The following is a 19,509-nucleotide window of genomic DNA, read 5'->3' on the forward strand; positions in this document are numbered from 1 at the left end:
CTCTCTCTCTCTCTCTCTACAACATGCCCTTGCTTTCTATTATCAGAAGTGTTGTGATATTCATTGGAGCTACAAATCAATAAAGCAATTGCTTTTTTTAACAAAAATCACCCTTTTAGTTTTATTTTCCAACACTGTAAAAAACTGTCCAATACAAAATTGGCTTAAGTTTGAAAGGCCTCAGTGGGCTATAATATGATTCAATGGTAAGATTGTTGTGTTTTCTTTCTTCCAATACAAATGTAGATGTTAAATCTTTGCCAACAGGCAGACAAAAAGAGATTCAGTAGTCACCATTTTATACTAGGGTTCATTTAAAATGTTGTAAAGATGGTTATGTTGGGAAAGCAGGAAATCAATTCAGTCAAACCCATTCAAGTCAAGTAAGTGACCATTAATAGGATATAGTATTATTGGAATTATCTCTATAAAGTAGAGCCACACACACACATTACAATGTGTCGATATTAACAAAGCATACCGTAAAAGGAGTTGGTAGTTAATAGTGAAAACAATCTGATTCTGCGTACCACTGTGTAAAACAATCTACTCATACTGTATTATTGGATGTTTCAAATAATTTTGTAGCCAATCAGTTAATTAATGAGCCACTGATGGTAAAGCATGCTGTAAGCAGCTGATGCTGATCATCTAATTAAAGCTTGACTTCAACACTTTGCCTAAACTTCTGTGACAGTTAACTTAATAATTTGAAAAACACAGATTGTTTGTGTTCATTTAATGACTTCCATAGTCATCCCATGAAGAAATGTGCAACCTCAAAGATGATTTATATTTATCCCAATAAAGTATGCTCCAATTATGTTTTCCTGACAAGCCTGTGCGTCAATGAGTGTGCCCAATCATGTCGTTTGAAAAGGAGGTTTTTGGCGTACTACTTCCACTTTTGCTTCTCAGAGACATTTAGATGTTTTTCTATCTTATACACTCAACCCAGTCCTTTAAAGAAAATATCTTTTTTTCCATGGAGTAAGCTGAGAAGATCGAGAGTATTTCACATCTGTATTCTAGATCCAGCCATTAAGTAATAAGCTCAATTTAGCATAATGCTTATAGGCAGGGACTCGCTAGCATGGATCTTTCCAAAGTTGCAGATAAACCATTATAGCGGTACCTCTGTAGCTCACTAATTAATGCATTATTTTATAAAGACAAGCTTTGGTTTCATCGTGAGTTATGCACCTGACTATTTCTTGGCTGGAGCAGTGCATTTCTGGCTCTTGTTATCATTGTAAGTGTTGACAGGCAAGCATGGCGTTTCCTGATTATTTTTTTTAAAACATTTCCGTTGCCTCTTTAGTCCACCTATGAATATTATTTCATTACAATCATTTGAAAGTCTAATGTTTATGTATGACGCTAAATACACAAAAGTCTGTACATGCATTACAGTGTCTTCATGGAGTTTATTTAACAGCTATTCTAGAAGTACTTCTATAAAGAATATCTACTTCAGTCCCTCAGCATATCTATATTTGCTTTTAAAACCATTTACCATCCCCCAATGCACTCTATCCTTATCCTCAACATGAGCTTTCAAATGTCTGTGGCAATGGTCACAGTCTTACGTGGTAATCAAGCCATTGAAATGCATACTTGAACCCTACGTAGCATCAAAGGCAAGACAAAGTGAAATCAGCAGGGAACAGTAAGGCTTCTTGTTTATGGGACCTCTCAGCAGGTTTAATAGGATTTTCACAGATTAATGGTCTGATGTTTGTTTGATGTTGTTAGAAGAACCGTTGGAGTCAATTTCGTGTAGCCTTCACAAACCAGCGGCTAATAAAGACATCATTACACTCTCTTCTCTCGTGTTGATCTGGCTTTCGTTGCATATCTTTCCATGCTGGGTGGATTATAAAATAACAAGAGTCTTCATATTTCCTCCACTCATCTTACTTTCATTCTGATTTGATTCTCCACTTGTGATCATCATAAGCTCAATTAACAAAATCGCCTCTGAAGGTGCCTTTCATGAAAATATCCAACATGCAACTGGCATGCATAGAACTTCTTTTGATGTTGCACCAATGAAAAGCCTCCTTATTTGTCATTTCTAATTTATATAATCCTGTATATCTTGCTGGTCCATGCATATTGAGAAGGATCAATGTCACATCAGATTGAACATAGAGTAGGGAAAAAACGAACTGCGAAAAATAATAAGAACATTGAATCCAGCATAGCAGTTACAGTTTGCTTGCAAGGTCTTTCACATTTTTTTATTTGGTTTATCATCCTGAATGAAGCATGAAGGACCCATTTTGTGCAATTCTCTTTGGGGAGGTCCTTGAAATAACATTGAGTCTTGAATCAACCAACTGTTTTGCACAACCGGTTATTTTGGTATCTGGGGTAACGCAGCTACACACACACCACCACACACACACACACACACACAACACACACACACACACACACACACACACACACACACACACACACACACACACACACACTCATGTTCTGAGGCCTTTTTATTATGAGAACATTTGTTTCTATAAAGGTACAGTAAATGAGGTGTGATTTTTGTCTTTCTTTTCACAGTGATTTTTAGATCCAATTTTGTATGCATTTTAATTAACTGGAACTGATTGAAGTGTTCCCGGAGCTTTGATTACATCTGAAATAACTCCAACTGCAAATCCATTGCAAACTCAGTGTTGTAGCAGCTCATGTAGGTGATCTGGTTCAACCTTCTCTCCTAGAAAGTACGTTATTCCATTATTTGAGAGACGCAAAATATTCATTCTTAACATTTCAGATCTTTGACATTGCATGTATATGCATAGTTTTGTTTGGGCATTCAGAGCTTTTTCTAAAATGTAAGGAAACTGGTTGAATATTGATAAAAGTCCACCATGACATACAACAGCAACTGGATAAATAGTTTATTCAGCATGCAACCAAAACCCTAAATAGCTTTTGTTGCCTATACTCAATGTACTTAATGTATGTGGGACTCAAGATGATGTCACACAGTTTTGTGTGTTACATTTTTACAATTTGTAAAATCAATGTAAACTTCTTCACTGAGGATAATTATCACCGACCTGTCATAAACTAAATGGTAAAATCTAAAGTACATATGAAACATAATTCCTAGGAGACATGGTTGTCTGTTTCTGCATGTAAAAATATTCTTAAGTACAAAGAAAGACCAAGCTGAGATTTAAAAAGGCTAAAGGCCCAATTCTGAGTGAAGTCAGTGTGAAATTAGTATTTTCTGAGTCAGTCGGGTAATTTAATTAACTTCCACCCCTCTAAACCACTGATATGGCTCAAGTAAATGTGCATGAATAAAATATGAAAACAAAAAAGAAAAGATCCACAGTTTCGCCAGTATGTAAATGTTGTGCATTTGCTTTGTTGATCACGCTTCAAACTCAGAGTTTTTGATATGTAGAGCATTGAACTGGACCTAACTGCTACAGTCATTATACCGTATTTGAGTGAAACAGCGAGGACATGACAGATGGAAGAAAACTGTATTCAGAGGTAATCAGCTCGCAGTCAGAAACATAATATCCCGAACACCTGCGAAGACAACTCTGCATATTTTTGCTTTAGTTCAAATGAGAATGCATTGGAGCTCGACACATTAACATTAGCATGATTGAGACAGCAGCAACAGAAGGATCATAGAGCTCATTCATGCTACACTAATTAACAGCCGAGGAGGGATTTTAACCTTAAATGATATATTCTTCTTACATACAAAACTAATCTACTCTCTGTATGGTAACATTTGCACAAATGCTTATCGGAGAGGATCAATTGGACAGTTTATACGTTACACAAGAGACACCGGAAATGTGAGTAGGTTTCAATATTCTGTGCAAATTGATACAGAGCTTTGGGTTATGTATTTATTTCATATGATTTCCACCCATGTTTAGTGGTATATCTCTTTGTTCTGTGAAGTTTATAAATGGGCCAAAGAGTTGTTCAGGCTAAGAGGAACACACTACTTGTAAATGACGTAACAAAGTTGCCTTATTTAAAAAGAATAACATAATTAATTTCATAGTTAAATTCAATAAATAAAGACTTTATTTCATGTAATATTAAAATTGCTAAAATATGGCATTATTTAATACAGTTTTGTTTTATATGTTTCACCAATATGCGTAAGTGTTTGTTGTTTCTTATGAGGGGCCGTACAGGCCGTAATTCATACTGGTCCTCTCACGCACATACATTCTCCTTTTACATACATATATTTTCACTCTCACACACATATATATTTACACTCACACATACATATATTTTCACTCTCACACACATATATATTTACACTCACACATTCATACATTTTGCTCTCATATTATCATATTTCAATGCACACATTCATATATTGTCACACATATATACATTTTGTTCTCATATTCATATATTTCAACGCTCATATAAATACATTTTGCTCTCATGCACATTCATTCAATGTTTACATTTAATTTAGCGATCACGACGAAGACGGCCAAGACACACATTGAGCCCAGAAAATGAATGTTATTAAGGGCTGTAAATATAATAAGCCTATGTCTAAAATGGACAACATTGTTAGGAGATTTAAACTATGCAGCGATTCTGCGGTCAACTCTCTCGTCTCTCGAGTTTGTTTTTTCTGACCTGTGTCTGTTTCGTGAAGAGAGCCACAGTATACTACTTCATGTGAACATCTCTCAAAAGGAATTTTAAATTGACCATGCATTACTTTACCTTCATGCTATTTTGCCCCAAGTCTGAAATACATGGTTTGGTCCTGTGTGATTTTCTATAATTTAACTGCATTGTAAAACAGAAGCAACATAGCTTGTGGGCATTTTATTACCAGGGGGTTAGCCTCTCACCCTGCAGAAGGCCTTTTTATAGACGTTCCCTTAGGTATTTTTCACAAAGAATAATGACATCAAGGGTGATCTAAACAATAGTGTATGTAGGGCAGGACCAGTGTTATTGTTCATGTGACATACAGTATCTCATAGTTACAGTAGAACATTCAAAAGGAGGTGCTTAAACACATGAGGAAAACAATGTTATACATTCTGTTTATTATCCTCTAAAATGTTGGAACTAAATGACAAAAGGCTGCTATAAGATAAGATATATTTTTGTATTGCTGCCGTAAAATTGATTTTGCTTGTGCACTCTTTTTAATTAAACATTTTTGAACGATCATTTCCAGATGTCCTCAACCTTGGAGATAACTTTAGCAGTAGCACACGCTCCCATAGCCTGCTCAGTCCCACACTGTGCTCTACCACAACCTGGATTGCTATGCATGGTAGCGTGTTTCGACTTCATCAGCTTATCCGCCGGGTTGATTCCCTGATTTGTTATGAATTGGTTTGTTACCAAGCGGCACCCTCAGGCAGCCTTTACGCTCTGATGGATCTGAGACACCTAGGCTGTGATGGACAGGTAGTAGCGTACCATTCCAATGCTCTGATCGCTGCCCCTGTAAGCTCCTCACATCCTGCTGCACGGCGCTCCCGCTCGCTTGGAGGGGGGGCTGACAGGTAGATGTGCAGCGAGCCCCCTGCTGCACCGAGCTACGGGTGAAAAAAAGCCGCGTGTGTGTGCGTGTCTGATTGACTATTTCAGTCTATCGGCATCTCACTGAGAGGAGTTCAGGGTGAAATAAACAGGCACATCCATTTTTGTGTTGTGTGTGAGGGGTGTAAAATATGATGAAAATATGTAAAATCTTATAATATTAAACGTTCAACATTAACATACCAATAACTATAATATTTGAGATATATAAGCAGATAAAGAAGTGTATTCAGTTCATGCTGCTGGTTTGAATATAATGCAAAAATACAGCAAAATTATTAATTTCATTCAACATTGAACTGAAACCCAAAAGGCTTGAAGAAAAAAAAAACAGATGATAGTTAAATTGTTGAGTGCACATTTGAACTGTGTCCCTTTTTGCAACTAACTAAAGATAAGTGTCATGAATTTGCGAAGTGGTCATCTCAATGGGGATAAGAAAAAAGATTTCCAGTACTGTATTGTGTAGCCATAGTGTGTATGTGCGTAGAATGCAGGAGGTGAGGCAAAATGGAGGTCTTCATCCACAGATCTGTATGTGTGTGGGTGCTGTATCCTCCAGTGAAGTTCATAAATGTCCATCAGGGAGCAGCACAGCGAGGCAGTGTGTCGATCACAGTTAAGTTCTCCCTCTTCATCTCTGCGCTGCTCCCTTCTTCAGCCAGCCCCGGCGGACGGAGGGAAACACTAATGGATGCTCGTTATCGAGAAATCCAGACATGAAATAGGCCTTAATGAGCTGTTTTCTGCTTTGTATTTTTATCTGGGGGTCATTGTTATTGGTGAGAAATTGATTGGCAGCTGGCCAGCTCCCAAAGGGGGCTCTGCGATATTCTGGGAGAAAGCAAAGTTGTTGCAGCAAGGGCAGCTTTGTTTAGATGTTTGCAGCTGCAGGGTGTGTGAATGTGCATGTGTGTGGGCAAGTGTCTTTGCATGAGGGGGTTGGTGTGTGTCTGGGCCGTGTTGGGGGTTGCATGCATTAGAAAGAGAAAAATGGAAAAGAAAGCTTCACCTTGGCCACTCAAGATCAAAGAGAAACAAGGAGGAAGACCTTTCTATGCAATTAGAAGAAATATGAAATTGGACATTTAAATTAAAAAAAAAACAATATCCTATTTTAGAGATTAGACGTCTCTATGGCAGTGAAACGTCCTGCATGTCATAGAACATCCTGCATGTTCAGTAAGATAAAACATACAATGCCTGAAGAGCAAAACTCGGCCAATACTCCCTCATATTAAACTTTTAAAGAATCAATCATCACAAAGCCATAACCTTCCAGGAGCTGAACCAAGAGTCTCCTCAACCTGCTGGTCATCAAAAAACTAAAAGAAAGGCGGTTCCACATATTGAAATAAAACAACTATAACAGCAGACAGATGAGGAGGAGGCTCCCTTTATGGAGTCAGAACTACATGATATCACCTCTCACCTCATGCTCCAAAATACAACACTCTGAAAAAAGAGAATGTCTCCATATAATATAAAAACAACCTTTTTTTGCACACGTAAGAGGAGAAATGCCCAAATGTGATTACATTAATCACCTCATGTCATGGACCTGAGGACAGCCAGTGAACCGAGATAAAATATATATTTAGCTTTTTTAGTAATACTGGTTGGTAGGTTGGTTGGCTTATAATTTGTATATATGATTGTCAACTATAGTTGTATTATTATAATTGGGTAAAATGCACACACACACACACACACACACACACACACACACACACACACACACACACACACACACACACACACACACACACACACACACACACACTAGTGTTTTTTTGCTTCTTTAAGTTCATTGTTGTTGGGTTTTTTTCCTACAGCGCGAGTACTGTATTGTTCTGTCTCAGTGCCCTCATCAATCCTGTTTGCTGCAGCAGCAGCAGCAGACAGCTGTGTTCAGCAAACAAGCCCAGATAAATCCCCTGTAAGCTACCTGCCCAACAACAAACAGCCTAAATTAACTGCTAAAAGAAGTGGAACATTTAGAAAAAAAAGGCCGGATATATTCTCAGAAGTTGGTGAAGACCAAACCAGAGTTTACACATGAATCACTCATTCAGTAGACAGAAACTCCAAATGAAGCCATGTCAGCATGATTTATTTCTTGTTTGGCAACACGTTATCCTTTGTTGGCACTAATAGTTTCACAGTAGTCAAACATTTCAAAAATAAGTGATCTCATTAGTGTCCAAAAATAGATTGAATCAGGTTGGATGTGATATAGATTGTAACGTCAAACATATACATGTAGATTAACAACACCTGACTAATTTTCTTTGTCTCACTTATACAGTAACTGTTCTGTCTGCTGCCGTCTGGCAAAACACACCAGACTCAGGGACAGCTGTTGCCATCTTACAATTTATTTATCTAAATAGTTATCACTGTAATAAACCATATTTTATTTAATCTTACTGCACAATATTTAATTTAACAATCTGTTCTTGTATTTATCATATTATATTTTACATGTAATACTTCTTGCACACTTCCTTTTTATTTTTCCGTTTTATTTTTGTATTTGTTTTATTGTTTATGCCTTATATAACTATGTTGCATTGTTGGAGGAGCTCGGGACATACCATTTTCTTTGCCATTTCTACACTCTAACTTATCTACCAGACTGTATCTATGTATAATCAAATCAAGTGTATTATAAATGAATGTTTGAATAGACGAGTGTTGAATGAATTTAATTAATAATTAGTTGATTCTCTTTAAAATGACTGTTATCAAGTCTGAACCAATTGTCTTTTTGTCAGGTATTTTTTCAAGTGCTCAAATTCATAGCTATTGTTCAGTTAACATCGAATATATTTACTTCTTTCTGTATTCAATCCCAACATGTTTTTGTTAAGTTTTTGATCACAGGACTAAAAAGAAAAGGTAACTGCAGCTTAAGATTGGATTTTAAAATGTTTGCTTTTCTCCTTTGTACGTTGGTATTCTTTTAACAGACAACACGTCATTCCAAACATGAGGGTAGATGTAAAAATATTGAGGAGAGAGCATTTGTGTTTCAGCCTTTGCTTGACCTAACATGGCATGCTTTCACAGCTTCACAAAGCAAAAACACATCCAAACTCACATCCATGATAGATTATTCTCCTTTTCCCAAAAGACGAGTCCACCAACAACCAAAAAGTGATTGAAAGGTCTTCAATTTCTCGCCTGCTAGGTGCGAGTAGAACCATATTCATTGACAGCTGCATTTGCATAGCACTAATCAATGCATCAAGCAGCAAAACTCTGCCTGCAATTGGTAGATAAAGGAAGCTGGCATGCTCCAAGGCCAGGCTGAATATGAAACGACTTCAGATGAAGCCTGTTCCTACCAAAAGAGGCCCTGAAAACAGCATGACTCCATCCGTGATTATAGCTCGTCCAGTAACAGCGTCTCCATTTGTGTATCAAGATGAAAAAAGATTACGCAATTATTCAAAATTGCTGGAGTAACACAATGTTTTTCGCTATCTTGCAAAGCAATTCTCAGAGCCGGAGGTACAAATGGCATGAGATCTGTCATCAGTAAAAACCTTAACTTGAAGTCCAGATACTAAGTATAATAAAAAGCAGTATACAAAGGACCATAACATATAGTTTTAACACTTAAATACACTTATATGCAGCTATAAGGACATTGTATGGGTTTATTAATGTAGCGTAATTGTCCACAATTTCAATCCCTATGGTATTTCGCCATCCAGCCTTGACAATTGCTTTACATCACTGACAAAAACGTTGTTTCTCCACCAATTTCAAAAAAATAGCACAATCCCTTTTTCCTCTTATGTGACCATATTAGGCGCTGTGGTAAAACAGAAACCTATTTATGTTCTAAAGTCAAGTACATAAGATTCACTTTGAGTTTGTGCAGATTTCCCAGAGTTTTTCTATAGCTTCTGTAAAGGACTAAGGACAAAGGTTGTAATATGTTGTAACTGTAGATTGTATTGTAGATGGTTTGTGGATATAAAACTAAATACTTGTCCACTTCAAAATCCCAATAGGTCACCAATTTTACAAAATGAAGAAGCAGAAAACAATTATTCAGTGACTCTTGGTGCACATTTGTTTTTCCATTGTCCATTTGGATGTGGTTTCTGCGCCTGCATGCAGCTTTCATGTTTTGTGTGCTCATTCTTAGCATGTGTTTTTGTGATATTGCAGGGAATTTGGCCGCTGGAAGGTGAACAGCTTGGCCCTGGAGAGACAAGAGAACAATGGCTTTTCCTTGCCACTGGACCCCGAGTTCCTCCAGACCATTAGGCAGTTGGGCAGAAGGCCCAGTCTCAGCTCCATCACTGACAACATTATCAGGAAATACGGAACCCACTTCCTGCTCTCTGCTACACTGGGAGGTAAATAAACAGCTTGTTGTTCTCTTTGATTGTTTGTTGTTTTCTTAATTGACCAACCTTTACGTGATGGAGAAAGCCATGTGGCCTAAAGCCAGGATGGACATGTGGCCCATCCGTAACCGCATAACTGTCATCTGATTAACTTTACGTGTATTTCAACTTGAGGAACCAGGGTCTAAATTCAATAGTCAATGAAAATCAATGTTGCCATACTGTGTATACCAGGGGTGCCCACACTTTTTCGGCTTGGGAGCTACTTTTAATATGACCAAGTCCACACGATCTACCTACAGGGCCGCCCCTGCCCAATCTGTGTCGCGACCGGGGGGGGGGGGGGGGGGACTACGAGCGCCGGAAACCTTGCAGCGGCGGATATACTGTGGCACGCTTACACTAATTGCACCGCATTAGCGCATAATAGCTTCAGATGAGGAGGTGAGGCCCCCTCATAACTGCATGAACCCGTATGGCACAATACAACTCAGTACATTTTTGGTAATTGTTATACCCTTTCTTTAGTAGAATTGTATAAATTGGAAGGCTAACTAGGTAATCAGCTCGTCTGTGATTTGCAGCCCATGAGTGGTGAACAGCGTGTTAGAAAATATGAGATCTCAGACTGGCTTACCTGTACATCAATCAAGTGGCAAATGCTACAGTATTGTAGTTCCAGTAATCCAAAATTCGATTGACAGGTAGCAAATAAGCTTGACTCGGACAAGATACGTCTCAGGATAGTTTGTTTGACTCATTACTTATACAAAAGGTATCAAATACAAACACATGTTTTCTCAGGTCAAAAACTATGTTGCTCTGTGCTTCTTTCTCCTTCTCACACACACAATCACCAGCAGCTGCCGTCGGCTATAACGTCTCGTAATCACGAACAGCTGCGGTCGTCTATGCCGTCAATTTCATATGGCTGGTTCAAATAAATGATATGATAGCACTAACAACAAAGGATTATAATATTCAAATATATCAAACTATACATTTTAACATATGGCTCCTACAGCTATAGTAAGGCTAACTTAAAAAAAAAGGAAAAACAAATTAAATATTTTTATTTTTTTCAATGCCATGCGATCTACCCACACTACCTGTGCGATCAACGTATTGGGCACCCCTGGTGTATACCATTGTTTAAACTAAGGAGATGTCTGGGACTCAAGCAGAAATGCAACAGGACACATGAGATATAGAAACTTTTTTTGTTTGTATTGGTTTTTGGAGCCAAGGCAGAACGTATAAAAGTTAGCGCTGAGCTTCAGTCTGCAATGTTCAAAACAACAGATAAAGCCAGAAATCTAGGTGTAGTCATGGACTCTGACCTGAGTTTCAACAGTCACATTAAAACAGTTACTAAATCAGCCTACTATCACCTAAAGAATATATCTAGGATTAAAAGACTAATGTCACAGCAGGATTTGGAAAAACTTGTCCATGCTTTTATCTTCAGTAGACTCGACTACTGCAATGGTGTCTTCACGGGTCTCACTAAAAAATCTATTAGGAAGCTGCAGCTGATTCAGAACGCCGCTGCTCGAGTCCTCACTAACACTAAGAAAGTGGATCACATCACTCCTGTTCTGAAGTCTTTACACTGGCTTCCTGTGTGTCAAAGAATACATTTCAAAATACTGCTGCTGGTTTATAAAGCACTGAATGGTTTAGGCCCAAAATACATTTCTGACCTCCTGCTAAATTATGAACCATCCAGATCTCTCAGGTCTTCAGGGACTGGTCAGCTTTCTGTCCCCAGAGTCAGAACTAAACATGGTAAAGCAGCGTTCAGTTATTATGCTCCAAATATCTGGAACAAACTCCCAGAAACCTGCAGGTCCGCTGCAACTCTGACTGCTTTTAAATCCAGGCTGAAGACTTTTCTTTTTGTCGCTGCCTTTAATTGAACTATTCATATCTTAGACTGCACTGTAACTTTTATCCATGTACTTTTTTCTTTTAATGTTTAATTGACTGCCATGTATTTTTTTCTTTTAATGTTTATTTTATTAGCTTTTCTTTTTAATGACTGATTTTAAATGCCATTTTCTTAATCTCTTTCATTTTTTGTAAAGCACTTTGAATTGCCTTGTGTTGAAAAGTGCTATATAAATAAACTTGCCTTGCCTTGCCTTGTATTTACCCAACAAAAACAAAACACATTATAAACCAATAATCTTTATATATAATTAGGCCTATAAAAGAGGTAAACAGAAAATAACTTAAATAAATGTAAATGCATCTTAACAGGTGTTAACTGAACAAACTTACCTGCCACAATGACGCAAATGGAACATATGACTAAACCAAATAGTAAACAAGGGGTCACTGCGGTCCTGCCTGACTCTCATCATACTACTTCCCTGATGGCTCCCACAGGATTGTTGACATCCTTGTGGATTAATCTTCTTATTATAGACACATGCATTTCTAAACATTTGGTCGACCTATGCTGTAAAATGTATTATCTCTTCGATTTACACACGGCATCTATTGCACGTCCTTCCGTCCTGGGAGAGGGATCCCTCCTCTGTTGCTCTCCCTGAGGTTTCTGCCATTTTCCCCTTAAAACTGTGGGGGTTTCTTTGGAAGTTTTTTTCAGAGGGTGTCGTATTGTCATACTGATATTCTGTACAAACTGTGAAGTCCACTGAGAGAAATGTAACATTTGTGATATTGGGCTATATAAATAGACATTGATTGATTGATTAAAATGATCAAAATACAAAAGGACACTGACAAAACCAAAATCCCCCCTTTCACATAGAAGCATGTGGTTATCTTCCAATTTAGCCCTCACCCACGCCTTTTTCTGAACCATGAAGCAACCTCCTCCAACGATCATGGTAACTCAAAGACAAAGAAAGTTATTATTACAAACAAATACTGGGAAACTGTGCTAAAATGTGTGAAAATAAACTTAATAATATCAGGTTACAAGCAAATTAAAGTTTACTTTTTAAATCAAATGTGTGGTGTTGATTGTAGGAGTGGCCATCAAAGGAGACCTCTGGACATCTTCTATCCAAACCTTTCTTTCAACTTAATATTCATGTAGCAGTAAATTCAAATTCAAGAACCAAGCTACTAACTACTAAACTGAACCCCAATAAGGAAAGGGCTAAAGTGATTTATTTGTTGTTGTTCAGAATGTATTTATTCCTCTATTTATCCTGAATATTGATCATTTTATCTATATTTTGGACCTTGTCTCAGATCTTACTTTTGGTATATTTACTATAGGCATTGAGCTTTTTGAAATGGTGATGAATTCCCAGAAAGATCTATTTGTTGGAAGTTTGGAAGCTTGAATGCTCAAACAGCTAAATATTTGCCAAAGAGTGGTCTCAGCTGTGACTGTCGGATTGTTTGTTGAGCCTTTGTTTTTGGGCTCATAATATCTGATTCAAGATGTAAAATCTATGTTTGGAGTTGTTAAACAAGAATGTTAGTCGATCCCCTGATTCCATAACAATAGATGTAATTTGGCCAGACTTTGTGCTGCAGAGCCCCCGTGGTTATCTATTTCCTCCCAACTTCTCTGCTGGCTCTTTTCATCTTTGTCTCTAGTGAACCATGATATATACCAACCATATTTAAAATAGATTGGCAAGACAATCCTGTACGTCATGTGTTGGAAACAAATAGAGAGAAGTAAAGCCGCGGAAGCATGGCCTTATATAACCTCCAATATGACCAGTAGGCAGTGTTAATGGATATAGAGTTTATATTTTTTAAATGTTTTATCTAAGGATCATGGTGCAAGTGTATTAAAGGTGATTAATAAAGCTTATTTAAACATTATTATGTGTTGAAATAAGTGATGCCTGGTAATAATTATTAATCATTCAACTTGCATTGGACGTCTGATTAATTTAAAATGTTTCATATTTATAACAAAGGTTTTTAAATAAACAATATTATTACAATACAATTAAGACAATTATTACTATTGTAACTTCATTATGATTGGAAAAACATTGTTGTTAAAAGTTTCAATGACTCACTAATAGAAAACAGTTATTATATTTGAGATTGTCTTTCAAATTATTGTGGAAAACAATGCAATGTTATATCTATCCCCAGTGGTAATGTACTGTATGTTCAATCTAAAGCCTCTCACAATTAAAATCCCCATAAAACCTCATGCTGTTAGAAAGGATTTTAACATTGATCTCAGTCTGTCTACTGTTTGTCAATACATTCTGCTCTGTTAGCATTGAGAGACTTGTTCCATGAAGCATCTCAATTGCACTCTAGCTGCAGAGGAATCACCAAATTAACACAATGTAGAACACAGTATACAACCGTCAGACAGGGCTAACTTGCCTATGGGACTGTATAATTAACGTTGGCAGGTGTGAATGGGTTAATGTTTACCACTACACCACTTTATGCATGTTCACAGGGGATGAGTCATTAATTAAGTGTGCTTATTTTACTGTGTGTATTCATAGGGGAAGAGTCATTAATGATCTTTGTGGACAAGCGAAAGTTGAGTCGGATGTCTGAAGTGAGCGAATCCAACGGCACAGCTGTGACTCTGGAGGCTCTGCACCAGCTGGCGGCCTCCTACTTCATCGACCGGGAGAGCACCCTCCACAAGCTGCACCACATCCAGATCGCCTCCACTGCCATCAAGGTAAAAAGCTTGATCTGAATCAAACACAAAAGGTTAAACATTCACAAAATCATGTGCTCATTTGCCAACCCTATTGTTGGATTTCCCCCCCATCTGTTTAATGCGTTCAATGAGATTCTGTTTCAGTGGATACATGTAATAATTGCATTTTTAAAAACATTGGCAAATTATCTTGATTTGCTCATTCACTAAATAATCCAATAAATAATGGCCAGTATTAAGCATTTGAAATGGAACCCTACAATCAGCAGGTTTAGCTGATTTTAATGAGACAAGCGATTCAAGCGACCAATCAGGGTCCACTGTTTTTCTCCCTCTTTATATTCACTCAGTATACATACATGTACAACCATTCATATTTTTTAACTAGCAAATATTACGAACATTGAAGATAGTGAGTTGCTGACCTGCATGACACTGGAGTTTATATAAAACATTATGATGATCACATAGTATTATGGGATGTTTACTATCTCATATTGCTTGACTATAAATGCAAACCTGCGTCCCTAATGAAGGCAGTAAAGTTCACATTGTCGTTTTGTAGTTTTATAGCTTTGTTAATTGTTCTGTGGGAAGCTATTGATGCTCCTTGGTCCATACATAAGACAATGTTGAATGTTGAAAATGAATAATGTTCTGTACAGTAAATACAACACTTGTTCTTTCTGTTTTCTGTTAATATTCTTGTGTTTTCGAGATAATTATGGTACATGTGCTCCCTTCTGTGCATAAGTATCCGAACAAATTAAGAAAAACAGACTCCAGAGCGGTCAGTACCTGCCAAGTACTTACTGCTTACTAACAATTACTGGATGCAGTTGGCGACCTATCAATAGGCACTTAGCGGACACTCTAACCTGCTTCATATGCAGAAAATCATAATGCCGCAGATTAATAATACATAACTTTAAGGGACATAAAGCAGACTCAACCCTTTATCTGGAACAGAGCTACTTTATTTTTGATTTATGAACCTTTCATCGTGAATGCACTCTAAGACCTCACCTAATGTTTCGTATACTTTCTGACATTGCATTAGGTAATGTGAGATACGGCTGATACTTGCACATTAGTTTCTGTTATGGATCAGTATCAACAGTCCTGCCAGTAACGTTACTATATTATCAATACTACTTTAGTTATAGCCTGATATATGATAGCTAACTTTACAATGTTGTGATGTGACTGACGTTAGCTAACATTAACTGTAGCTAACGCCGGTGTTCCGGATTAACTGGTTTACAGAGGTGGGGGGCGTGGCCTTTGACTGAAATACACATTTCGACCGCTTCTTCTGTCGTTTACATACATATTTTGGTATATTTGGCTCGGTAGGAAGACTTTGATGCACATTCAGTACCAGTGTGTGAGGTTGTGCTTACGATGGCGATATCCGGACGCGAACAGCGAGGACTACAAAAAGAAAAACGAGTTGACTGGGGATGTCTGTTCAAAACATTGCGAACTCCAATAAATCATTTAAACCAGCTATTGTTGCCAGACTAATTACTGAATATCGTTCTTAATGTGATACCAAGTCCATATGAGACCTGTGTACACCTTCAGATAGCCTCCAAGTGAAGCACACGTTGTTTACTCACAGTTTGAAAGCAGCGTGGAGAAGTCTTCAGCTGTGGTAAACTGCGATCCGCCCAGGGAAAAATGGGATCCGCCCAGGTTAAACTGTGCCCCACCTCTGTAAACCAGTTGATCGGGAAACCAGTTAATCCGGAACACCAGTCACTCACCAAGACAGCTGCCCTGTTCTCCACTGGTTCTCCTCACACCACACCTCCATTTCTCACCGATGGCTGTTATTTAGTCTAATCCTTGGCTGCTCCTGGTCTCTTGGTCTAGCAGGCTCATAATTATAATCATATGCATTCGAATATATATTTTCAACCTCTTCTGTGTCAAAACTAGCATTGTGATCCATGTTTATTTATACGTTAGACCGGCCGCTCTCCCCCATGTTACGTCACACGCGGGAGGTCAAGTAAAAATGTCTTACAAAAACAACGCCAGATGTCACTGTAGTGTATATTTCTGTATATTGTTTTGAAAATCTAGTGTATGCATCGTTTTCCTACACATTTATTCACTGGTGTGTCCAACCTGCAACTTGCTCTTTAAAAATAAACGTGTGGTTTCAGGGTATCTCTTTCCTCCATATGGCAAATTCTGCTGTGTTACAAATGCTTTCCCTTCTAAGACAAACAAGTAGCTGCAGGGTTTCTGTCTGATATGAGTTGTATTGTTCAGCTCAGATCTATACTACTGAGACTGTATTGGGGACTGTGCACCTGGAACATTGCGTGCCAAGCCGCTTTTTTCTAATGAAATGTGATGCTTTTGCTTCGGCATAATTGCAGTGAATTTAACAGCATGTAATTTTAGTTTTTCAGTTAACCTGTCACGCAGTTTGGAAACCAATGTCATACGGCTATCATCCCATGTGCTATTATGACAAAACTGCTTTTATTTAAATAAATAATTGATAAAGCAACAACTTAGCAGTGCTTTTAGACCACAAAAATTAAGAACATTTAAAGCACATATTATTTTTAGTGAAGATACTTACTTTATAGGCAAGTAAACTAACAGATCTACTTGAAATTCTTCATTTCGCTGGTGGGTTAAAACCATATTGTCCTTTTCCTTGAAGACACTATAGTTATTTCATGTGACACTGGAGTAAACATGTTCACATGCACACTCAATGAGCAAATGAGATTCCAACCAAGAGAAGAGATGAAGCGAGCAGTACGGTTTATTCCGGTCCTTGCTCTACCAGGCGAGTGCAGGCTTTTATATGGAACAGCATGCAATGCATATCGAGATATGCTTATGATGTAAATATCACCTTGCATCTTTTACTGCTTAATACCTTCGGGGTGTGTTCATTCATCACTCTGTCCGTTTTTATCAAGCAGAATGAATTGAATCGGCTGAGTTTGCCCTTCGCACCGCAGACTGAATTCTATTTGCTTTCTGAAGAATCTATTCCCTCACGTGGCTTTAATGTGTTTGCACTGGCTTGTGGTAAACAACAGATTAACGTCACAGAGTCTAGGTTATATCAGCTACCTGCAAAAACACAATCTGAGACACGGTCATCGTCTTCAGTCTGCGTGTGTTACTGTATACTGTGATGACAGCTGCTTCTGCAGTGATAGTTTTCTGATTGGATTTACCTCACCCGACACATGACATGGCTAATACATCACAATTCATTGCTTTGGATTAGAATGTGTTAAGATCTGTGTGGGACCTTTTTTCTTTTACATGTTATACTGTGCTTTGATACAGTGGATGCCTGGCGTTAAATAAGGCGAAATAATATTGATACATATCAAAAAGGTTGAAATACTGAGATTACATGACATTAAATCTGACAGAATATGACCACAATGACAACATCTAACTTTTGAACATGAAAGTCTAACTATTATTATCTCAAAATATTTAATGAGCATCTCAATGTTTTATCAACAATCTGGCTCAGGTTTCATCATATAACCTACAAATAATGCTTTAAAATGTATTTTGGATGCATTTGTTGCTGTCAAATAAACAATGTATTTCCATCCACCAGCCCTGTTAAGCTTAACGCAATAATCATATTTAAATAAAAGAAGCCAGTGAATATATTTTGTCCAAAGGATGAGGATAGTGTAAAGCTTTAATACTTCTATCTATATTAATCATTATTTAGAAAATATGAGATACCATCCATCATTTCCCGTAGCCCAGGGTGATGCATTCAAACAACAGACCTCATTACAATAATGACAAAAACAATAATATCCTTTATCGAAAAGCAGAGTCTGTCATTTTGGCTTGATCACCTAAATTATCTAAGCAAGTAATTGATAATCAAACTAATATAGTTATACATTTAGTAATTCAAACAACATAAATGTATTGGTGCTTGTGTAGTATCATGATTTTACTTGTAACTCAATGAAGTACCACCCTACCAAGCAAATGTTGTGTGGAGATCTAGCAAATAGGATCATGTGTGATATGATTATGTTAAGAAAGTAAACAAAGGAGTCCATCGAAGCGTTTCAGGCAGGGGGGGAGAGTGTGTGTGGAATAAATTCCTTCTGGTGTGAACATTTGCATGCACAACAACCTTTATAACACACTACAGGAAAGGTTAAACCTTAACGCATGAAGGGTCTCTTTAATATTTGAGAGGCTGAACATGCATTTGCATAAAAAATACATAATGTAAAGACTTGAATACTCCATGTTTCATAAAAAACTGATGATCAAATGATTAACTGGGTAGAATTAAATGTATAAGAAAAAACTGGCCATCCCTAGTATAATATTATTTGATGATTCCTGACACAAACACATAGTTATCTATGCATTGCATGCCTAGATTGTACAAAGACAGTCATCAGCGAGTAGAGATTTCTTTCTCCACTGAAGAAACTGAAGATGGGTCTGAATCCCTCATTCTGACTGTGGAGCTGCAGCTAAAACATTAAGTCCCTTGGTTTTTTCTGAGCTCCAGCCCATTTTTCATCCTTTGCTTTACAGCGCATCAGAGATACAACTGTACATTCTCTAAAGTGAATTGGCAAGAAGACATTGGTTCAGTGGCTGCTGCCAAATCAGCTCAAAGTGCTGCTAAAAAAATACGTGATTGAGATGAATAAAGAAGTAGTCCTTTGGGGTACATTTGTTTGTGAGGCATTTTCAGGTGACTTATGTAAGATATGCACAACGTCAGCAGCCCTTAATTGGGAACATGGGTTTTTACCTCACCCTGATGAAGACAGATGCCAAAACAAAGCTGCATTGAAGAAGAGCACAGGTCTCCTGGTTCTAAGAGATAATCATTTTAAATAGTAGATATGCCTGGCATTAAGGCCTCAAGTAAAGCAAAAC

At 37.6% G+C, this 19,509-nt stretch overlaps 1 protein-coding gene across 3 annotated transcripts in view; it reads left to right on the forward strand.

Moving 5' to 3' along the window:
- LOC117560590 (BMP/retinoic acid-inducible neural-specific protein 3-like) overlaps window positions 1-19,509 on the forward strand; it is an 83,140-nt gene that overhangs the window by 39,400 nt on the left and 24,231 nt on the right. For all 3 annotated transcript variants that reach the window (XM_034237516.1, XM_034237514.1, XM_034237515.1), the window contains 2 exons: window positions 9,766-9,956; window positions 14,417-14,601. In XM_034237516.1, coding sequence (XP_034093407.1) covers window positions 9,766-9,956; window positions 14,417-14,601 — 376 coding nt within the window. The remainder of the gene's footprint in view (window positions 1-9,765; window positions 9,957-14,416; window positions 14,602-19,509) is intronic.

This window comes from Gymnodraco acuticeps, unplaced genomic scaffold (assembly GCF_902827175.1).
Source record: "Gymnodraco acuticeps unplaced genomic scaffold, fGymAcu1.1, whole genome shotgun sequence".
In the NCBI taxonomy this organism is placed as follows: Eukaryota; Metazoa; Chordata; class Actinopteri; order Perciformes; family Bathydraconidae; genus Gymnodraco; species Gymnodraco acuticeps.